The 24,956-nt window shown below is 34.2% G+C and overlaps 1 protein-coding gene across 1 annotated transcript; it reads left to right on the forward strand.

Moving 5' to 3' along the window:
- Positions 1–16,136: 16,136 nt before the first annotated feature.
- Positions 16,137–23,381, forward strand: LOC146934239 (D111/G-patch domain-containing protein). The gene is made up of 11 exons (XM_085706113.1): positions 16,137–16,297; positions 16,390–16,474; positions 16,909–16,985; positions 17,103–17,127; positions 17,233–17,326; positions 17,445–17,511; positions 18,546–18,642; positions 21,841–22,022; positions 22,230–22,469; positions 22,546–22,662; positions 22,969–23,381. Exons 1-11 carry the CDS (start codon positions 16,220–16,222, stop codon positions 23,032–23,034), a joined length of 1,128 nt encoding a protein of 375 aa, XP_085562239.1. The 5' UTR covers positions 16,137–16,219; the 3' UTR covers positions 23,035–23,381.
- The last annotated feature ends 1,575 nt before the right edge of the window (positions 23,382–24,956 follow it).

Genomic DNA, 24,956 nt, shown 5'->3' on the forward strand with positions numbered 1-24,956 from the left:
TTAAATTATCCTCAGGTATGAGCCCTAGCAATGAAGCGGAGAGGATGGAAATGTCTCGAGTACCGTATGCATCGGCGGTGGGAAGCCTTATGTATGCCATGATATGTACAAGACCAGACATTGCACAAGCAGTGGGAGTGGTTAGTCGGTTTATGGCGGATCCGGGTAAAGAGCATTGGAATGCTGTTAAGAGAATCATGAGGTACATTAAAGGAACCTCAGGTGTTGCAATATGTTTCGGAGGATCAGAGTTAACTGTCAGGGGTTATGTTGATTCAGATTTTGCAGGTGATCTTGATAAAAGAAAATCTACTACTGGTTATGTGTTCACGCTTGCTGGAGGAGCAGTAAGTTGGTTATCCAAGTTACAAACTGTTGTAGCTCTGTCAACGACAGAAGCTGAGTACATGGCAGCTACCCAAGCGTGTAAGGAAGCTATTTGGATGCAAAGGTTAATGGAGGAACTCGGGCACAAGCAGGAACAAATTACTGTGTATTGTGACAGTCAGAGTGCCTTGCACATTGCAAGGAATCCAGCTTTTCATTCAAGGACGAAGCACATTGGCGTTCAATATCATTTTGTTCGAGAAGTAGTGGAGGAGGGGAGTGTGGATATGCAAAAGATTCACACCAATGATAACCCAGCAGATGTAATGACAAAGCCGATCCACGCTGACAAGTTTGTATGGTGTCGATCCTCATATGGCCTATTGGAAACGTAGCAACTGAAGTCGGCAAGGTAGAGAGATTTTGAGAGCTTACAAAAGTGACTTTAAGTGGGAGATTGTGAACATGGTAAAGCCAACATTGTTGACTATTGAATGTCATGGCAATTTGTCAAGTGGTAAAGCTAAAGCCACTTTTGTTGCCTTTAGGCATGCAAGCAAAGTGCAAATTTGGTTTGTCTTTGAAAATTCAAAAATGGTGCCTATCATGCAAAAAATCTTGAAACAAATTGTCAAGAAAGACAATTGCAAATTGGCTTTGCAAACTTTCAAGTGCTCCAATTTTCTACACAAGTTGGTAGTTGTTGAAAATTCACATGGTGCAAGTTGTTGAAGCAATGAATTTTGCTTCTATAAATAGCCATGCCATTAAACCATTCTATGTATCCCAAAATTATAACAACACAATAACAATACTTGTTTAGAGTAGTGAGAGAAAAAATATAGAGAGAAAAAAAAAATAGTTTCTTCTGTGAGGTTTCTCCTAGGTTGTGTTAGTTTGTATTCTCCTATTTATAAGAGAGAATGGTAATTGTACTCTCCTTGTATTTAGAGAGAGGTCTTGTAATTTCTTCCACTTAGTGAAAGTTCTCTACTCTTGCCCCGTGGTTTTTTTTCCCCTTATTTGTTGAGGGGTTTCCACGTAAAATATTGTGTGTTCAGTTCCTCTTTTCTCGTCTCTTATTTTAGTTGCGTGATTATATTTTTCTTACTCTGGTACCTAACAATTTATACAAAATTTCATGGTTGTGATGACTACTTATGCGTTTGATTTTGCGGTGACAAAATTTAAATTCGAATGAATTATTTGTATAAAATTAATTTTGATTAAAAATGAGTTGAATATAAAATAATTTATGGTTTGATGTATTCATGTAAAATGATTTGAAGAATAAGTTCAAGCTTCAATACTAATGGTAGAGGCAAAAAATTACACATTTAAACATTATACTAGAACTAGAATAATTTATAGCGACATTCAAGAATATTTAAATATCTTAAAAATCAATTTTATCTCCTTCAAAAGAACATTCAAACATACACTACCTCTAACATTTCTATACGCATCTCGATTTTTCTTAACTTTTGGCACAAATCCTACATGAAAGGAAATTAACTGCGTATGCATGGATTTGTATTTTTAAATTCTATCGACCCCTGCATGGTCACTGGTTAAAACTTTCGTTAAAATTTTGTGAGCAGCTTTCAACTTGCAATTTTTTTAATAAAATAAAAAGAAAAACAAAATAATCAATGAAAATCGAGAAACTATACAAATTCTATACTGGACTACTAAATGTGATGGGTGATCTGTGCTTGACCAACTTATAAAAACAATTAAAATTTCAATGACCCCATGCGTTGAAAGTAGATGCTTACGGTTTTTAAATAGACGAAATAACAATAGTTATTAAAAACTAAGACACGTAAGATTTGTTTACCAATTGAACTAAAATTTATGGATTCAATTTTTCTTATTTTGATGAATAAAACCAATTGAATTAAGATTTGTAGATACATTTTATTTTCTTATTTTGATGAGTGAAATGATAGCATGATTGATACTCATTCAAAATTATCAAAATGAATAGGAGTGTATGTCTCAAGACTCAACACACATTCAACTCTCTTTCGTTTTTATCAAACTGGTAACGGTAATTGTTAAGTGACTTACTTGTGAAGATAAGAATGACCGTAAAATTCTATTTCTATTCAGTGACATTGATCAAGTGGTTTTTAAGTGTTAAATTCTAATTTCTTCTTGAACTTTCACAACTTTCAAAAAAAAATATATAAGGAACCCAAAAAAAAAAAAAAAACAAAGTCAGGCGCTCCATTAATAGTGGTTTTTTTTTACAACTATATGGGAAACGTAAGGTGAGTTCTCCCCCTCTCAACTGGACTTTTCATACGCATGAATCAAAAATTAAATTGGTAACCACATGTTTAAGGAATTCAAATCTCTTAACTTGGATTAATCTATTGTTGATGGTTCAATTTAAGTGATAATCAATTTCAATGAGTTCGGATTATGGTTAAAAAATAATATTTAATCAAATTTATTTTTGTCCTGCGGAACTCCGAATTAAACATGACTCATTTCTTCAAAAAGTTGAGAGTTAGGATTAAAAACATCAAATAAAGTTCATTAAAAAAAAATTGAATGAGGGATTTGTGGACTTCAAACAAAATCAACTGAAAAAAAAAAAAGTATTTCGAAAGAATATATACATGTGATCATTGCACGATAATCTCCAACGTTTATAATTTCTTTTGTCGTTTCATTCTCACTATGCATCTAGATTAATATTATACTATTAACGGCTTTATAGCATATTAATCATTTTTGTTTTTAGCGGCTTTGAATTTTTATTGATGTACTCTAAATTTTAATGAATGAATGCATTTTATTTTTGTCAAAACAAAAAAGTGTTACTAATTCGTTTTTTTGGGTGCGGTGATGTTGATGAGGAGCTTGTGGTGTATTTGTTTTTTAGCGGTGTATTTGTTTTTTCCCAATGTCTGCTCGTGGTGACCTCCAATCTCGGTCTATCTCAGTTGCTGTTAGCTCTTGCCAATTTTGGGTTGTTTTTCCATGGGCTCGTGAATTGATTTTGAGTCACTTCAATTTTGGTGGTTTGATTTCAAGTTATTTTTCGACCCGGGCCCTTTTCAACATGATTTTGTTTTGCGCTACCACTCCACATGTTTACTATCTTAGAGATTTATCGTATGAATTCTAGTGGATCGATCGCTTTTGCTTCGAGATCGGGAGTTAGTGTCTAGCTTCAAGCTTTTAGGTTGGTTATGGTGTCCTCTTCGGTGGACCGGGGGTTGAGAGTTGCTTTAATGATTTGTTTATGGAGTATGATGGACCGATCACTTTTGTTTTGAGATCGGGAGTCAGTTTCTAGAAGAAAGTTATTTGGGCTTGTTATGGTGTCTTCTCTAGTGAATCGGGGGTAGGTTGGTGGTGGAATCTGAATGTGTTGGAACAAGTATTTTTCGGACGTTTATTTGTGCTCAGTTGTGGAAAAGAATGTCAGGTGTTGTTATATGGTTTTGCTTGGTTTTTTTTAGGTCTATGGTACGAGTAGTAGACAATAGGTGTTTGAAACTTGTTTTTATAGTCATTCATGAAGGAGTTTGAGGTTTTTGCTCAACTTTGGTTTCTCTGGCTATGTGGGGTTTGACGTTGATTTTTAGAGTTGACTTTGGGTATTGGTGGTTGGTTATTATTGGTTTGAGATATGATATTTGTACAACCATTTTGTGACAATTTTTTGACAATTTTCTCTCTCATACTCACATAATGTTCTTATCATCACTCTTCCTTTTTCTCTCTCCATTGTTTTTGACCAATAAGAAGAGAGAAAAAGAAGGTTGTCACCAAAGTTGTCATTAAATAGATGTACAAATATCATTGCTCTATTGGTTTTGGTTATAGCCATCGGTTTGATGGTGTATTATTGGTGTTTTGATGTATGAGGTGTAAGGGTTTTCTATTGTGCGTTTCGATTATATATGACGTCTTTTGATATGTTCCTTCTGATTTACCAGTCTATGTTCTTCTTGGGCAGAGAGATTGTTCAAACAAATATATTTTTAATCGAATTTGTTTCTTTTTGGTTTAATTGTATACTTGGTCCTCTAGATTTTATAGTTGTGCAATTTTAACCTCGAAAGTTTAAAATGAACAATTTTAACCCCTTAATTTTATCCCATTTTCCATTTATTAATTCTATTTGCATATTTTAATTAATTTTGACTGATTTTAATAACGTAACATTTACATGTGTTCATCAAAGTGAAAATTAACAATAAAAAAAATGAGAGAGGAAATCATTTGACCACTCATTAAATCCTCTTTTTTTTTCTCCCTTCTTTCGCCTCTACACATAAAACTCTTTTTCTCCCTGTCACACACCCTTTTTTTTGTTGCGTGATTATTTTATTCAAATGCTTTCGCAAACCAATACATATGTGAGAAATGTATTTGTTTGGGCACTAGTGTTTGGTCACTTAATTTAAACACACATACATAATTGAGAAAAGATAGAGAGAAAATAATTAAATAATATTTAATTTTTAAAGAATCAAATAAATATATTCTTACGTGTGAGTGCCTAAATGGTGTGTCCAAAAACTTGTGTCCAAGTAAGACTTTTTCTACTTATGTTATGTTACACATGTGGTTCAACTTCTCAGCTAACCTCCTATCAGCGGCGAAGCTAGCAAAATTTTTATGCAGAGGCCAAATATAAAGTAACGATAAAATATTTTTAAAACAAATATATTAAATTTAAGGATAAGAATGTTTTTGGTCCCGTAGTTTATAATTTTTTAGGTTTAGTCTTTATAAAACAGTTATTCAATTTTTGTCTCGATTTTTTAAAATTTTACAAAAAAAAATGTTTTTAGTTGGATAAATGCATTTCAAGAAGTCAATTTTATGCATAATTGACCGTTTACTAAATTGATTAATAATGTCTTTTTCAATGTAAACAAATAGGTTATTTGCAAGAAACTCAATGTCCATTTAATTTAATTTTTACAATTGAAAAGGTTTTTTTTTCTATAATTGTTATTAAGTACTAAGTATCAAACCAATATAAATAAATCTATCAATCATGTAATAATGTATTGACTTTCTTATTTATGTTAATTTTCAGCAACTGAATTTGTTTGGGGTAACTCAATGTTTATTATTTGGGATAGCCGGATATAAATTTATACCAACTAATTGAAGATTAATATATTTTTTGGGGTAGCCAAGGCTACCCCTTGTCAATGAAGGGCTACGCCCCTGCCTCCTATGCTCATGACTTAGACGCTCCAACTCTTCAACCAAAATCTGAGCAACCTGAATTATATGTGCTAAGTTCATAAGTTAATTTTTCAATATGTTATGTTGTTATTTATTCAAGGAAAAGAGTTTTTTTTTTTTTTTTAGATTGTGTGTTTTGTTTTAGTAGTGTATACTAGCCGCAGAAATGTTTATATCCACACACGTTTGGTTCCATGTAGAAGAAATTGACACAGGACAAATTAAAATGGTTGAGGCAAAAATTAAATTATTGATCAGTGCTTTGGATTACTTTTGAGACCAAAATCATCCGAACATGAAGTATATATATGTAGCAAGTAGATGTATAAATTAAGAGAGAAATGAGAAAGGGAGTAGGGAAATGTCTGCTAGGAAATGAGGAGGAAAAAATGGAGGTTTGATGTGGAGGTTGAAAGAGGAAGAAGAATGATAAATGGGTGAGTGGTCAAATCATTTTTTTTAAACATATTAATTTTCGCTTTAGTGAACACATGCACGTCATTAAAAATTAGTCATATACTCTAACTATTTTTTAGTCAAAATTGATTAGATGTACATGAGAGATTAGTAAATATAAAAGTTGATAGGTTAAATTTCTCATTTTAAACTTGAGGGTCCAAATCACACAATTATAAAACTTTGAGAGCTAAAATTGCAATTAAACATTTTTTTTATATAAAAACCTATTTTTGAACAACCATTGAAAAAATGAATGATTAATGACGTGCAAATACTTAACTAATTCAATTAATTACATGATAAATAGTAAATTAAAACATTTTATTATATTCGTTAATCATCAATTGAATATAATAAATGACCTCATATTTAAATTATGATAATCATATAATGAAAAAATGATCAGTGTGGTGTTAAAAAAGTATCACTACATATTTAAACTAAGTTAACCATATAATAAAAGATGATGGTATTTATAATATTTTGTAGGTTAAATTACATTTTTTTATTATAAATAATATGCATGATAATATAATTTCCCATTATATTTTCTTTTTTTGGACAAAATTATCTTCTCGTTTTTATAAGTCTTGTACTATTATTTTCTATTTTGTATGACATCAATCGCAATCCGTACAAGTTAAGTATTCCTACAGTACCTACCTTATTTCTGTTTTGACAAAATAATAGAAGCTGTTCCCCTTTTGAAAAGATATGTCAGCTAATTTCGAGAGTGTAACTTGGTCTAATTTAATTTGCACATGGGTGGCCAAAATATAAGGCTGATAGTAGTAGTTATGAAATTGAATGAGGGGTCAAGTTTATTTTGAGTTGTTTGGTCAAATCTCACAGTTCGTGCGCATTGAATAATGGCCAACCCTTCCTTTCGAGACGACGACGAGACCATAACATAATCCCCGTCTCTATATAGAAAGGTTTTTGGGTCAAAAGGTCTAAGGTTGAATTTGTTAGTACTGCACATGGGGTATATAGAGTCAAACACTGTTAATTTTCTTGAAAAATAATGAAGTTTGACAAAAAAAAAATAAAGACCAGCATTAATTGATTTTTTCTTGGATTTCCTTGGCTACATATAATAATCTTATGGATTATGCAAACATGTACGTTAAAGGTTTTATTGTAAATAAAAATATTTATTGAAAAAAATAATATTTTTAATTTTTTGAAAAAATTAACACAATTTTCAACACAAAATTCGCACAATAAATTCTTTGACATGTACCTTTACGACCTATGTTAGCATTTTTCTAGTCTTATTATATATTTTCTTTGGTCTTATCTATAAAAAACTAAAAATATCAGTTTTTTATATTAAAAACAACAATTATTTATTAAAACATTATATATTCAATATAAGATGCACAAGTTCAAATACAAACTTACCATCTTTTTTAACATGTGCAAGTTTGCACGTTATAGAAAAATCCTTATAAAATATATTTGAGTAAACAATAATTGGTGTATTTCAACTTTTGTTGACTCGAAGGTGCTAAATCTAGGCGTTCCCTCATGCATTTGTTTTGGTTCGCTTGCGTCTGGGTGATTTGGAAAGAAAGAAACAACATGATTTTTAGCGGTAAAGAAAACTATCCATAACAGCTTCTTAAAAAAGTCAAATTATTATCTCTTTGGTGGTTTAAATCTCATGCTGTAGTTTTTCATTATAGCTTTCACAATTGGAGCCAAAATCCATTCATATGTGCGGGTTGTGGCTAATAATTGATTTTTGTTGTTGAGATACTCTTGTAAATCTTGGCTTTCTTCTCTGGTACACCTTGTGTCGAAAGAATAGTCGTTTGGTTTTATATATCATTTTGATTTCTTCAAAACAAAAAAAAACTTTTGTTGACTCGAACATCTATTGTAAATAAGACTTAAGTGAGTAGTTCACCCGTCCTAAAATATGTATCACTTTAACAAAAGAAATTTAATACAAAATTACTGTCTTTTTACTTATGTAGGCAATATTATTATTATTATTATTATTATTATTATTGTTATTTACTTCAAAAGAATGAACTATAATAAAATTACTGTCCTCTATTAATGTTGTGCTATTAAAATCCAAAACTGTAGTGGTGAAGGGTATCTATATGTATTGGTGGCACGACGATGTTGGACACCGAACATGGCAACGACAACATATCTTCAATCTAAAGTGTCGTTGTTACATACATTTTTATGGATACAATTAACTATCCTTTTATGTGTATGTGTGTGTTTTAATGAGCCTGGAGAGTTAGAGGTGAATGTATTTTTCTTAGGTCGGTTAATTGTGTCCTTCTGTTGATGGAATGTAATTGATTTAGAGATTTTTACATCAAACTGCAAGATATTTTTAATTTAGAGCCAATCTCAATAGTTTTTTTTAGAGGCTAATCTCAATAGTTATTAATGATATTTTTGTTTTTATATTGTTTTTCTTTCATTTTGTATTTATGATAACGGTGGATGCAACAATATTTGAGAACTAATTTAATAAATCTCATGTTCTCTCGTTTAATTTTTTTATATATATGTAATATGATCAATTGATAATTTCATACAAGACTAAAATCATTAATATAAGGGTTTTTCAAAGTGTTTAACAAAATTCTCTTGATTTGGAACCACGCAACCAACGTGTTTTTTTTAAGAGGGGCACACAATCAATGTGCATGTTGAGCATCAAAAAGATTTTATGTTATGTCGAACTAACTTTGTTGTAAAGCTGGAATGATTTCACGAGTAAGAAGTATTTGTACAAGAGAGCATTACTACCACACAAGAAACAAGCTCATAGTCTGTTATTTGGACCATTTGGGCGTCCTGGAATGATCGAATTTTTGCTGGTGGTTTACTCCGCGAGGAACCAGTGGTGGATAGAGTTAAACTCTTAGCTTGGAAGTGGTTCCAGGCTAAGTGCCCTGCCAGTCCCTGCTCTCTCTATGAGTGGGAGGTGCATCCCGTCCTGTGTTTGTGTCGGTAGGCCGGTTTTGTGGTGGTTGGTTGCTTGGGGCTGCCTGTTGGGTTGGGTGGGGTTGTATCTCCCCTTCCTTTCTGGTGTGGCCTTTGGGGTTTTCTTGTTGTTCTTTGTGCTTGCAGGTGTTTGCTGGGCCTGCTCCTTTGGGTGACTATCGGTTTTTGGTGCTTTTTTCTTTCTTTTGGTGCCTTTGTTCTTTTTGGGGGCTTCCGCTCTTTGGGTTCGCCATGGCCCCGCCTGTGGGGTTCTGTGTTGTTCCTTTTGTGGAGGTTTGGTGGAGAGTCGTTTGTTGGCTCCTATCGTGTATATTGTTATAACTCTTGGGGTTTTTCTATCTTTATATATATATATATATATATATATATATATATATATATATATATATATATATATATAGGGGGCTGTTAACTTGCACCCACCTAAAAACACTAAGGTGCAAGTTAACAAGCTGCACCTACTTGTACTTTACTAAAACACCCTTTTGTCTCTATTAAACTTTATTTTAATTAAAAGGACATTTTTGTAAATAGCATAAATAATATTTGCTTATAATAGAAAAACATGGGTGTTTTGGTAAATAACTAGTAGGTGCAGCTTGTTAACTTGCACCTTAGTGTTGTTAGGTTGGTGCAAGTTAACAGCCCCTATATATATATATATATATATATATATATATATATATATATATATATATATATATATATATATTTATTTTTCCATTCAAAAAAAAAAAAACTCTGTTGGATATTTGTATGTTGGCTTCACTTTTGCCTAAAACAAATATTCACTTCAGATGTGGAACACAATGTTCCAACATTCAGACATGGTCTGTACGTTCTGTTCCTATGCCTTGATTTTCGCACGCGCCTGCTTGATTGAAGGAATCCACACCAGCATGTGTTGGTATGAACCGTGTGCAATTATGAAGAGATCATAACTTATGTGATTTCTTAAGGAATTGTTGAAATAACTTAGGAAAGTATTTTAATGTGACTTTTAATAAGCCTATTTTATAGGAGTTTCTCTATCCGTCCATATTGCTTAATGAAGAAGTCACTGATCCGATCTGAATCATGATTGAAGGAATGGCATGCCTTGCTTCCGTATATAAAGAAGGCTGCAAGACCTGAAGATATTCAATTCAAGACATTGGTTTACAAATAGAGTTTTTGTTTAGGTTTTGAGTCTTATATCTTGTGAGCCTTTCGTGTATCATCTTGATACATGTTTAGGACAGTGCTTTGAGTTGTAATACTGTGCACTACTCTGAAGCTTTTAAGCAAGGAGCTAGGTAGATTGTGAACTGCACCTAAGCTTTTAAGCAAGGTTGCAAGTTGTTATTTTCGAGGGTAACCTCATTTGATTTGAGTCTGTAATTTGGGAATCACAGGGGATTGTGATCTGTTGTAAGGGAGTGAGATGGGATCTCAGATCTAGGAGTTCCTAGGTTGAAGTCAATACGGGTAGGTCCTAGGTCTTTAGTGTAAACGAGGAGTTTGCTGAGAGCTAGAGAATAAGGACTACACTAGTGGATTTCCTCCTGGCTTGGTAGCCCCCAGAGTAGGTGATGTTGCACCGAACTGGGTTAACAATTTCTCTGTGCCTTTTCTTTCCTGTCTGTTATTTTGCTTTATTATGTTTATGTCTGTTAGCTTAATGTTCTAAACATCATATACAACATCTGTTTTTCTGTGTCATGTGTTGGAACATCGTAAGTCTAACGTGCCAGAATAACAATTGGCATCAGAGCAGGCACCCTACCTGTTATTGGGTGAGATCCAGAGGAGATCTATTCTGGCAATATGGAGAAAGAATGAGGCTTTGTTAACAGACCACCATTGTTGGATGACACTAATTATGATTGTTGGAAACCACGTATGAGTGTCTTTCTCAAATCCATTGATAGCAAAACTTGGAGGTCTGTTCTGAAAGGCTGGGAGCATCCTGTGGCTTTTGATAAAGATGGCAACAAGACAGCTGTTCTGAAATCAGAAGAAGAATGGACTACAGCTGAAGATGAATCATCGCTTGCAAACTCTAGAGCCTTGAATGCCATTTTCAATGGAGTGGACAAGAACATGTTCAAAATGATCAAGCAATGCACTGTTGCTAAGAATGCTTGGGAGATTCTCAAAACAGCACATGAAGGCACGACTAAGGTAAAAAGTGCAAAACTTCAACTTCTTACTACTAAATTTGAGAATTTGAAAATGTTGGAGGATGAATGCATACAAGACTATCACCTGAATATTCTTGATATTGTCAATGATTTTGACTCACTTGGAGAGAAAATCTCTGATGAAAAGCTTGTGAGAAAAATCCTCAGATTTGTACCTAAGAGGTTTGACATGAAGGTGACTGCAATTGAAGAAGCACAAGACATCTCCAGTATGAAGGTTGATGAGCTAGTGGGATCACTTCAATCCTTTGAATTAGCTAATGGATATAAGAAGAAAAGCATAGCTTTTGCTTCCAACACTGATGAGGAAGATGTTCAATGTGATATGGAGACTGATGAAAGTATTTTAGATGCATTTGTGCGTCTTGGTAGAGAACTCAACAAAGTGTTGGAGATGATTGACAAAAAGTCGAGGCCAAATGTTCAGAACATCTCGTTCGACATCAGCAGAAACAGTGAATCTACTAAGCAGGTGACTGCCATGACTGGTAGAGTTTTTTCTGACACTGAATCATGTGATGAAGAATTGGTTTACGATGACTTAGCCACTTCTTATGAGGATTTACATGCTAGAAGTGTAGAAATATGCAAAATGTTAGGGGAACAAAAGAAGATCAATAGTGAACTGCTTACAGAAAGGAGCAGTCATCTAACAAGGATTTCAGAACTAAAGGATGAGGTAACTGCTCTAAACTCACAACTTGAACAGGTCAAGAAGCAAGTTGAATTGATGACAAGTGGTTCCATAATTCTGGAAGAAGTGACTGAAAGTCAAGATAAAAGGAAGGCAAATGGTGTATGTTTTGACTATAAACCCCTAAATCAAAAGCAGCGCAACAGAAAGTCTCGTTATGCATTAGAAGATCATGGGATGATCAGAAAGGAAGAACAGGTCAAAGGTGTCAAGGTTATTGATCCTTCAAGAACAGATGTTGCTGGCAAGACAATGTTGAAACATTCTCAAGGACATCAAAATGACAAAAAGACAACTCGTCCTTGGATCTGTCACCACTGCAAAAGAAAAGGACACATAAGGCCGTACTATTATAAATTGTATGGATATCCTCAGCCTCATGTTCAAACAAAGGTCAGTGGTATGATTACTCAAGATAGGAAAGAATGGAGACCCAAAACTCCAAATGTAAGTTCTTCTATGACTTCCTCTGTGTCGATTAATGTTCCACCTATTTTTACGAAGTCTAGAAACCTTGTTGAGTCAGTGTCTGTCGTCTATAAGCCCCATTCCATGTCAAAGTTGCATGTTGAACCCCTCAAAAACCATAATGTCAAACCAAATGTCAAAATATCTGGTATGGTTTCTGTTGTTGCTGATAATATTAATGAGGAAAGTGTTTTTGTGACCCCATCTAAAATTGTTGTTGTTGGCCCTCTTGAGGAAACCCTGACCCAACCTGATGTTGCATCGGATGTTACAACATCCTTAGCTCAACCTGATCACATAAAGTTTGAGTCTGAGTCTGAGTCAACCTTTGATAATGGAAAATCCCAATGTAAGATGGTGTCTGTTGGTGATGAGAAGGATGGATCAGAAAGTGATGACCAAAGTGTGTGGAGTTTTCTCCTGTTTTAATCTTGGTTTTATGGATGTGTACTTATGTGTCGTGATCTTATGTACTGCTGTTGTTCTTTCTATTTCTGCGTCTTATGCATGGTAGTTTGTCAGAATTTATGGATAAAAAGGGGGAGTAAGTGTATACTTGTGTTCTTCTGATGTACTTCTGATCTTTTCTATTTTCTGGAATGATGTCTGTGAAGTTGTTCCTGGAAGTAGGTATTTGTATGTGTTGGTATGATATCAGAATTTTTTGATGCATGCCTGATGATGGGATGTGTCAGATAATGTTGAAACATCTAGATGACATTTTCCTGCATGAAGAAGTGTAACGATATGTTTTGTGAGACGGGTTATCTGTTTTCTCTTATGCGCACGTCTTTGAACTGTGAGGTATACATGGCAATGATCTACTCTTGAAGTCTGCTACCTTCTGTTTGGCATATTTTGTGGCTAAAAAGGGGGAAAAAAAATGTATTTCTGCTGTACATGTTCTCTGCTGCTGCTATAAGGAAATTGGAACATGTCTATGTGTGACCTTGATAGGTCTGCTGGTTGGGGGAGTGATGGAAGTATTCCCTGTGTATGTTGTGAAGAACTCCTGAGTTGTGTGGTCATATGATAGTAGGAAGATTAGTGCTCAGATAATGTGCATGTTGATGTTGAGACATCTATGGATGTGTTGAAGTCTTCTCTGTTAAGATGGTTATGTTTATGTATGCATGTTCTCGTGTTGCACTAGGAGTTTGAACGTATTTCAGTTTGAGGATTTCTGCCTAGCATGCATATATTCAGGGGGAGTGTTAAAAATGTTATGTGTGCTCCTTAAGGGGGAGTAAACTTCTGTGTCCCTGAATGTTCCTAGAGATGTTGGAACATCCGGTTTGAGCTACTGAGTATTGTTATTCCTATATTTCTCTAAGTAGCGTGTTGTGACAGTTGACTGTCTGTTTAGGATGTACAAGAATTTATTTATGTATGCATGTTCTCGTGTTGCACTAGGAGTTTGAACATATTTCAGTTTGAGGATTTATGCCTAGCATGCATATATTCAGGGGGAGTGTTAAAAATGTTATGTGTGCTCCTTGAGGAGGAGTAAACTTCTGTGTCCCTGAATGTTCCTAGAGATGTTGGAACATCCGGTTTGAGCTACTGAGTATTGTTATTCCTATATTTCTCTAAGTAGCGTGTTGTGACAGTTGACTGTCTGTTTAGGATGTACATGAATTTATTTTTCCTTATACGTCCTCTGCTGCAAGACTCTGATTCTCTTGTTGATACCTACTAGTTCTCCTATCTGCTTTTTCCATGTGTTAATTGTTGTGTGAAAATAATGGAAGCAGAATCTGAGACCTGTAATATACTTCTTCTATGTCCTGAAGATTATGTGTGATGACTGAAGAATTGTATTTTGGTATCTTTTGGAAATCTGAGTATGTGAACCTTTCTTCAAGGAAGTATTTGTTTTTGAAGATTGAAGGAAAGGTTGCGTGTGTTATCTCTCTGTTTTAACAGGTGTGGGCCTAATTTGTTTTAGCCAAAAATTTGCCAAAGGGGGAGATTGTTGGATATTTGTATGTTGGCTTCACTTTTGCCTAAAACAAATATTCACTTCAGATGTGGAACACAATGTTCCAACATTCAGACCTGGTCTGTACGTTCTGTTCCTATGCCTTGATTTTCGCACGCGCCTGCTTGATTAAAGGAATCCACACCAGCATGTGTTGGTATGAACCGTGTGCAATTATGAAGAGATCAGAACTTATGTGATTTCTTAAGGAATTGTTGAAATGACTTAGGAAAGTATTTTAATGTGACTTTTAATAAGCCTATTTTATAGGAGTTTCTCTATCCGTCCATATTGCTTAATGAAGAAGTCACTGATCCGATCTGAAGCATGATTAAAGGAATGACACGCCTTGCTTCAGTATATAAAGAAGGCTGCAAGACCTGAAGATATTCAATTTAAGACATTGGTTTACAAATAGAGTTTTTGTTTAGGTTTTGAGTCTTATATCTTGTGAGCCTTTCGTGTATCATCTTGATACATGTTTAGGACTGTGCTTTGAGTTGTAATATTGTGCACTACTCCGAAGCTTTTAAGCAAGGAGCTAGGTAGATTGTGAACTGCACCTAAGCTTTTAAGCAAGGTTGCAAGTTGTTATTTTCGAGGGTAACCTCATTTGATTTGAGTCTGTAATTTGGGAATCACAGGGGATTGTGATCTGTTGCAAGGGAGTGAGATGTGATCTCAGATCTAGGAGTTCCTTGGTTGAAGTCAATACGGGTAGGTCCTAGGTCTTTAGTGTAAACGAGGAGTTTGCTGAGAGCTAGAGAATATGGACTACACTAGTGGATTTCCTCCTGGCTTGGTAGCCCCCAGAGTAGGTGACGTTGCACCGAACTGGGTTAACAATTTCTCTGTGCCTTTTCTTTCCTGTCTGTTATTTTGCTTTATTATGTTTATGTCTGTTAGCTTAATGTTCTAAACATCATATACAACATCTGTTTTTCTGTGTCCTGTGTTGGAACATCGTTTGGAACATCGTAAGTCTAACGTGGCAGAATAACAAACTCCCACATCGTTAGCCCTTAGGATAACTCAAGGGTGTCCTCGTGAGCTTAACTCAGTTGGTATGGACGGAAATGAAAATAGAGATAATAGATAGATATATCAAAAATCTTTAATTTTATAGTCGTTTTTAGTTCTGACCCAAAACATTTCTTCTTGTACATAGTCAGAATGAAGATTTTTTTTTTACCAAGTCGAAACAACGACAAATATAGATGATAATGGATGTATCAAATAAAAAATTGTTATTGAAAAAAATTAATGTTTGACTTTAAAAAAATAAAGTGACACGATCTCCGATACAAAGTAATTTTTCTCAATAGTTAAGCATATATCCTCTTTTGCACACCTTTTGTCTTAAGTGTTTGAATTGGCGAAGTCAACGATGTCATGTCAAGGAATTACATTTCACGCACCTGCTACATGATATTCAACTTAAAAATGCACTTTCGGTAGTTATCTAGCGGAGTAACAAAATCGAAATTTTAAAAAAGCATTTTCGTAGTTATCTACCGGAAGAACAAAATTGTAATTTTTAAAGCTAACATCCTATAGTTATCTACCAAATGTACAAAATTTAAATTTTAAAAATGAACTCCCGGTAGTTAACTACTACCGGATGTGTTAGTAAGGACAATTTTATAATTTTGGGGGCCTAAAAAGATATGACGGGGGCCTAAAAAGAAACCCTTGTGGAGGTTAAGGTTTGACAAGTACCGGATAGCCCATTAAAATTTTAACACCGATCCGACCCAACTCAACCGCAACCAAGTCGCATCACTTTCAAAACATTTCCATTTCCATGGAGGAAAACCCTAACAGTAACATTAGAGACTAATAGAGCATCTGCACACGAAAAAGAAGAAGAAGAAAATCAGCGTCAATTCTGTCGGCGGAACCATGGCGGCGCCTGAAACCCCTCTCAATTACGTCGGTGTCGCCAGGAAATCCGCCGCTTTCCGTCTCATGAAGCAAATGGTTCCGCTCTCTCCCTCTCTCTCTATCGTTACTTTTTCTTATTCTCTATTGTTATTTGTATATTGAATTCGATTCATTTGTTTTGTTTTAAGGGATGGGAAGAAGGAGAAGGTCTCGGCAAAGAAAAACAAGGGATCAAAGGACACGTTCGTGTCGCCAACAAACAAGACACTACTGGTTACATTTCTTCTTTTTTCATTAATCACTTTCATCAATTTACTGCTTATTCAGAGCTATTCATTATTAGATCAATCATGTGTTACAATGATTAAGCATTTTTTTGTATTCTATAATGCTATGTTATGCTTAGGGCGTGTTTCGTTTAGCTTAATTAAACTTATCTACTCACATATAATGCTATGTCAGTATTTGTGAGACTGTTTGGGAGAACTTATGAAAACTGTTTATGACATGTTGTTCATAAGCTGTTTTCAGCTTATCTATATAAGTTCTCCAACATAGCTTATGAAAATAGCTTATAGCTTATGCAAAAACTGTTTAACTTATATTTGTTTTAGAAAAAGCTTATACATAAGCAGTGTTTATGCTATAAGCTGCAAATTAAGCTGTTTATCCAAAGAGTCTGAGTTTGTTTGTTCAATTTTAAATAGGTATTGGATTAGAGAAGCCAAACCAATGGGCATTTGACACCACACAATTTGATAACATACTCAAGAGATTGAAAGTTGTATGTTTCTTCCTCTCTTTTCATTTCTTACCTTGTTATCTTAATTAATTCTCATTCATTTATAGTTTTTTTTTCTCCACTGAAATATTTCTTTTTGTATTTTTCTGTATTTGATAGCAAGCGCCAGTATCCAATGACACAGGTATAACATCTGTCCTCTGAGATCTCCAGTAAATTTTGTACTGTTCTGCTATGTTGATGAATATATTATGACGGTTTGTGTTTTTATCTACTGTGTTTTAAATAGAGAGTAACACGGCTAAGGTGGAAACTGAGGTGGTGGATGTTCCTGTTGATCCTGAGGTTGCTGCTGTATCCAGAGCTACTAGACCACAAGGAAGGTCTGTACGTTTTCATTCATTGTGTTGTTTATTGTTTATATAACTACATATATCCTCTCTAAAAAAAAAAAAAACTACATATGTATGATGATTTTTGACTTTACTTTTTAATTTTCAGATACAAGAAAAGAGAAAGAGGGAAGCTCGTCTCTCATTATTCCTCAAAGGATCTTGAAGGAATTCTTGTAAGTTCCAACTTCAGACACACCATTCACTGGACATCTTAAAGAATCTGAATAATATCTTTACTTCTTTTGTTTGATTTAAAAAAAAAAAAAAAAAACCGGTGCTGCGTGGCTGCTATGTTGCCATGTAAAGATGTTATGTATGAAATGAATTTTTATTTATCTTTGTAATCTGTTTCATGGCCCTGGACGATTTGCCAAATCCAAATAAGCCTCTAACCGAAATTGTGGAAGATGCATTGTGCTCTGATATTGGCTTTCCGATTCTGTAGTTCTATTCATTCATCAAATCCTGTTAATATGTGCATTCTAACTGTGGTTATTTTAGTCATATTCTATAAATTTGCTTCCACGTTTGATTACCGAATCTGGAATAACGCCCAGAACATATACATGGTCATTATTTCATTTCAGAAGCCATATTTACACTTGATGGGTTTTTGTTATCATCTGCAATGACTGCACACATGTGTGTTGCAATTCATAAGGATGAGCTGTGTATTCAAATACTAAAAATTTACACTTTTTGACCTTCGTTTCGTTAAACTTAACTGAAATGGAAAATAACCAGAGATCGCAATCTCAAAGTATTAAAGAATGCTTTAAAATCAGCTGCTCCATGGCGTTATCCTCGAAAAGGGAAACCTGGTGTCATAAAGTTCCCTCCATGACGTGTCCCTTGAAAAGGTTGGACCTATCGTGGGTCTATTGTAGTCAACCTTACCATACATTTACTAGATCCCGATTTAATGACTCAAACTTCTCAAACCCGTACTATATTCTATTGACACTTTACCAAGTCTAGTTGTTGCGCCAAGACTTCTTTCTTTGTGATTCTTTTATTTCAAAAGAAGTTGCTGTTACTTAAATGTTAGACTGTGAATATCATAATAAGAGTTTCAAGCTGATGTGTTGTCAGAATCAGCTTCTTGCTGCATTTTCAATAACCAAGCTTCTTAACTGCATGTTACAATTTCAATTATATTTGATACAACATTGTCGCTGATTGTTTACTTCTATAATGTTGGTCATAGGTAAAAAAGAGTGACATATCTGAGGAGGGTACTGACAATGCTGATGATGAATTGGATTTATCAAAGACACCTGACTTTCAAGATTTTGAAGATGAAGGTATGATCTAGAATTATAGTGAAGTTTTTATGTTATTTGTATTGGGCGTGTAACATTAAACACAACAACAACAACTACCAAGCCTTATCCCATTAAGTGGGTCTGGCTACATGGATCAAATTATTATGTTATAATGTTATATCATAAACCATATTTTGATTGAACCCATTAATCTCTAAACCTTTCTTAATAGTTTCTCTTATAGTTTTTTTTTTTAGGTCTTCCTCTGCCTCTAGTGACCTGACCACATCCACTCTCTTAACTACAAAATCCACAGATTTTACATGTCCCAACCACCTAAACCTAGTTTCCACCATCTTTTCTACTATAGGTGCTACCCCAACTAATCTTCAAGTGTTACAACACTTCCAACGCAACATCCTCATCTCCGCTATGTTTCTTTTATTCTCGTGTTGGTTTTTACAGCCCAACACTCCGTCCCATACAACATTGTCGGTCTTAAAGTTGTCCGATAAAGTGTTCCCTTCAACTAGTGTGGTACTTACGTATCACATAGAACACACGAGGTCCTCCTCCATTTCAACAACCTTGCTTGTATTCAATGATTTTCACTTGCTTTTATTTCTTCATCATTTTGTATTATGAACCCAAGATATTTAAACCAAGTAACTTGTGGTATGATATGATCTCAACCTTTCACCTCTAAGTTAGAAATGCTTCGCCTTTTGCTAAACTTACATTCCATATACTTTGTCTTGCCTCTAGTCATGCGGAAGCAATATGCTTATAAGGTCCGTCTCCAAGTCTTATACTCCCATTTAATTCTCTCTCAACTCTCTGAGTAGGACTATATCATCTACAAAAAACACACATCTCGGTGCTAGCTTTTGGATGTGTTTCGTAATTACATACAAAATAAAAGTAAAAAAAAGGGCTTAGGGTTAACCCTCGGTACAATCATATTGTTATGGGAAAATCATCATGGCCCACTCTGCGTGTTCAAACTAGATGATGCCCCCTCATACATATCCTTGACTACTCAAATATAGGCAATCCTAAATCCTTTCCACAACATCTAGGCACTCTATCACGTGCCTTCTCCAATTCAATAAAAACTTAAGTGCGAGTCTTTTTTATCCATCCAATGTTGCTTCCTAGGCATAAAACCAAATTGGTTAGCCGTAACTCTAGTGTCTTTTCTTAGTCTCCATTTAATCACTCTTTCGCAAAAGGCATGTAACATTAAATATCTACATATGATTGTTTGACTTCATCAACATGTTCATAGGGATTGTCAAGACCCAGGCCTACTACCCCTCACCCCCAAATTTTTTCTTATTTTGTAGACTTTAAAGACAGCATGTTCATAGGGACTGTCAAGGCATGCAACAGTTTCATTCCTATTGGTTAGAGTGGATAATTAAAAAAATATTATAAAAAAAGCATTTACAAAATAACAAAACATTTGACCAAGCCGGCGAATACGCATGCATAAGAATTCAGGAATTTGTAATCCTTAATTGGCTTAACCTCAATGTGTGCGCCATTATATTCCTTCAACTTGAACATCACTTTGCATTGCTCCAAGATTCATCTTGTCGGTCACAACATGAAACACGTGCTTCCATGAATCCTTTTTCATTCTTTGTCGTCGAGTTAACACAACAGATGCAACTACTTGTCTGACAACAACGCATTGATAGACAATGCAAGCTCTTCCATCAGTATATTTATCCGGATGAGCAATCCGCTCTTCCATCAGCAATCAGCTCAGAAGGAGAAGAATTCCCCTCATCTATATATTTATCCGGATGAGCAATCCGCTTTTCCATCAGTCTCATTGATAGACAATGCAAGCTCTTTGGAATGGACTTGGTGGCAATCAAACTCGAGAAAGCACCATACTTCTTTGCCTTCGTTAACAGTTCATCCAAAACTAAAATTGTATCCTTCAACTTCTGAATCTTGAGCTGCTTATTAAAGGACTCCTTTCCAATGTTGAACATGTTTCAATTTTTGCTTTTTTTGTAAAAAAACAAGTCAAGTGAGGGTATTAAAACGTCTTTTTCATAATATTTTTTAATTATTAATACTTTAAATTTTCAAAAATATTATGAGAAAGAAGTATTAATAATTAAATACCCCCACAAGACTTTTTTTTTTCTTTTTCCAAAACAACAAAAAAACCAAAAAATGAAACATGTTCAAAACATTAGAAAGAAGTTCTTTAATAACCATCTCAAGATTCAAAAAGTTGAAGGATACAATTTTTTAGCCGTGAAGAACTGTTAATGCAGGCAAAGAAGCAGGGTGCTTTCTCCAGTTCAATTGCCACCAAATCCATTCCAAAGAGATTTGCAATGTATATCAATGAGTCTGATAGAATAACAGATTGCTCATTCGGAGAAGTATATAGATGAGGGGAAGCCTACTCCTTCTGAAGTTGAAGATACTAATCTTTACCACTATGCGTTGTTGTCCGACTAGTAGCTGCATCTGTTGTGTTAACTCGGCAACAAAGAATGCAAAGGAACTGTGGGCACATGTTTCATGTTGTGACCGGCAAGATGAACCTTGGAGCAATGCAAAGTGATGTTCAAGTTGAAGGATTATAATGGTGCACACGTTGGGGTTAAAACAGTTAAGGACTACAAGTTCCTGAATTCTTTTGACGTATTCGCCTTCACATGGTAAAATGTTGTTTTGTAAATACTTCTTTATTTATATATCCACTGTAACCAATAGGAACGAACCACGTTGCATTAAATCTAAATGGGGGGCTAAAAAATCAAAAAGTGGGTAAATGTGGGGGGACAAAATTGCTCAACTGAAACTAGAGGGGCCAAAATCACTCAATTGAGAAACTATGAGGGCAAGAATCGCTCAATTGAAACTATGGGGCCAACAATGGAGAATTTAGGGGGGCGGGGGGTGAAAAGTGCAATTAAACCATCTTTTTGTACTTCTTGAATTTCCCTTGTTGTGGGCGGCTCTATCGTAAATTTTACATTGAAAAAGAAAAGGGTCATTTGAGGAATATTGTTCTTTATAACCAATAACATGGAAAAACTGATCATAATTAACTCTAAAATGCCACCATTTGTGGCGACATTCTTCCTGCAGGGTGTTGTAAGAAAAAAATTCCTCTACTTCCATGTTCTGCCATTGGCATTTCTGTGATTATTTTAATATATACATTACTATTTTCCTCAATCAGTCTATATTGCATTGTTACAGGAAGCAAATGTCCCGATATCCATCCAGAGTGGTGGGGCAATAAGTTTGGGTTTGTCTCTGGTGGATTGCTCGGTGCAGCATCAAAGAAGAAAAAGTCCTCTACATCTGAAATTGCTAAAAGTGGGATGGCCAGAACTCCTTTTTTTGAACAAGATCAAGAAAACCTCTACAATTTAGTCCAAGTATGTGCCTTTCAAACTTGGTATATGCTGTATATTATTTTATCAAACAATAACTGTACTATGTTCACATATGACCTTACAATTATATAAAGGATGGTTGCCGATGTTCTACCAGTATCTTGAAATTTAGTTCTATATTGTCATTTTAGTTTCATTTTCTAACCTGAATGGTGTAATAATTAATTGTACCGTTGATTGCTATTCCAGGATAAATCCACAACAGGAAAGCAAGGTCTAGGTATCAAGGACAGGACCAAGAAAGTAGCTGGATGCTATTTTCAGGGTAAAAAGACATCATTTGGTAATAGTGACGAAGAAGATTCTGCTGACATAGATTCTCTAGAAAACGAAACAGATGATGAGGTGGAAATGGTGGTGGAAAAGGTGGAAAAGATTGTTGAACCCAAAGTGAAGCTGAAGAAATTGTGCAAGCAGATTTTAAACCAAGTGAGGCCTATTTCTCGTGTTGCATATTTTTCTCCTTGATAGTGAAATCATGATTGATTAGTCACTTTATGTACAGGCGCCTGGAGAATCATTGAAACTGAAACAGCTCAAAGTTCTTATTGAACAACATTCATCTTCAATTTTGTCTGACTTGTCTTCGAAAAAAGAGGCTGTTGCTTACTTGAAGCAAAAGGTATGGTTGCTTTAAATACAATATCACAATTCATATTGAAATTTGAATAGCATGGAACCAAATTTCTTCCTGTTCTATTTTAAATTTGAATGCAAGTCAATCTTTTATGTTCATATTTCCTTTTTGAAGTAATGTAAAAGGAATCTCCTTTTTAACTTGCATTGCATGATAAATATATTGTGGACGGTCATTATGAAATTATTTGAAGCTTGTTGTGTTGTTACTTTACTCTTCACAATTATACTGAGTTGTTATATATTTCACGCTCCATCTTCTACACTGACATGTTTTGGTCCTTGACTTCAGCTGACAGGTAGTCGGAAGTTTTGTATCGAAGGGAAAACAGTGCGATTGGCATTTAAGAGAAGTTGAAATTTTGATACATTTTTGGCGGCTTTTCTTATTCATTTCATTCTGGAGGAAGAAAAAAGGGTTGAGGTGTTTGGGATTTGAGATGCCTGTTCGAAGTGTAGATTGCATTGATTGGAGTTAGTTATAGGGTATATTTCATTTCATTGCTTAGCTTTCTTGAAAAATGTTGTAATATGTTTAATGGCTACAAATTTGCAATAGCATTTTATTAAATATAGTTTATATTTTTTATTTAAGTTAAAAAAACTTCCAAGTGTATGTCCACTGGTTTTAAGATATTGAAATTATCTTTGTACTCTTATACAAATAATGGTTGTGCAATTGTGTATGATGCATTTGTGTTTAAAGCGTGTATTGTCAGTAGGTTCTTTATTTTAGTATTTAAAATGTGTTTGTATCTTACTATGAAGCTTTATTAAAGAGAAATGATATTTTGACAACCACTTTTTGACAACTTTCTCTCTCATACTCACATGATGTTGTTATCCTCTCTCTTCCTTTTTCTCTCCATTGTTTTTGACCAATAAGAAGTGCGAAAAACAAGGTTGTCAAGAAAGTTGTCATCAAATGGATGTCAAAATATCATTACTCTTATTAAAATGCTTCATCCTTCCTTTTGGGTATTCCGTAAGAGAAATGATATTTGTACAACCATTTTTTACAACTTTTTGACAACTTTCTCTCTCATACTCACATTATACTCTTATTCTCTCTCCATTGTTTTTGACCAATGAAAATAGAGAAAAAAAAAAGTTGTCACATAAGTTGTCTAAAATGAATTGTTCAAATATCACTACTCATTACGTAATGTCTCTGTTCAAACAGTGTTCTGAATTTACGTGTTCATTTACTAGACAACTATCCGATAACTGTGTTATGAATTATTATTTTTTACTCTAGAGTTAAATTTATACTTAAACTTTACTCAGAAAAAGATAATTAGACATGTATTTTTGAAAAATCCTAAACTATTTTTCCTTATGCTAATTAAACAATAAAAAAAAGTAAATGATTTTGTGAAAGAGATGTGTTATTTAAACAAACATTTGATTGTTAACGTTTTGGACAACCATAATTTTACAAAGAAAAAAAGGTATTGACACAAAAACAATAGAGAGAGTAAAAACATGATGTGAGTATAAGAGAGAAAATTGTCACAGAAGTGGTTATACAAATATCATTTCCTTTTGTGAAATGGAAATACTCTTTTGAATGAAAAATTGAAATGGATAATGACTCTATGATTCCTAGATTCCTAGGTAGGACTTGTCGTATGTCGGTGGGATACCGTACTATAGTGACTACAAGTTGCAACAAAGTTTGTGTGTAGACTTTCAACCAGGATCGAAGAATTCTGAGCTAGTTACAGATAATCCTTTGAAATCCTATGCAAGAAAAACGTATACGTAGGTGCAATGTAAAACCATAAGACTATATGCGTGGCCGCAAGGGATTTAATTTATTACATAGCCATTCAAAAAAAGAAGTTAATTTATTACTTATAGATTTTGACCAAGTCTTATAAATAAACTCATTCAAAACTTAATTGGGAAAATATCCAAATAAGTATTCTCTCTGACCTTATTTATAAGAGAAAATTAGGTAAACAAAAGTTGATGTATTTTATTCAAAATTTGGACCAGATATATTAACTTCAAATTTGGACCAGATATATTAACTTCTATTGACCAAACATTTTCTTATAAATAGAACCAAAGAGGGTACTTCTTATTCATGATTATTAATTTTTTTAATAACTTTCTGTAAAGGATAAAACAAGATTAAATAGGATATAATGCACTTGGTTGAGTCTAGTGATAAAGACAACTACCATCTCATAACTTAATAAACCAAAACTAATATTTAAATTTCAGTCCAGAGATATGTTCACATTTAATGTATAATATTATTTCATATGTGAT

Source organism: Medicago sativa, chromosome 4, assembly GCF_051527215.1.
Source record: "Medicago sativa cultivar Bolivia chromosome 4, Bolivia_mono, whole genome shotgun sequence".
Taxonomy (NCBI): domain Eukaryota; kingdom Viridiplantae; phylum Streptophyta; class Magnoliopsida; order Fabales; family Fabaceae; genus Medicago; species Medicago sativa.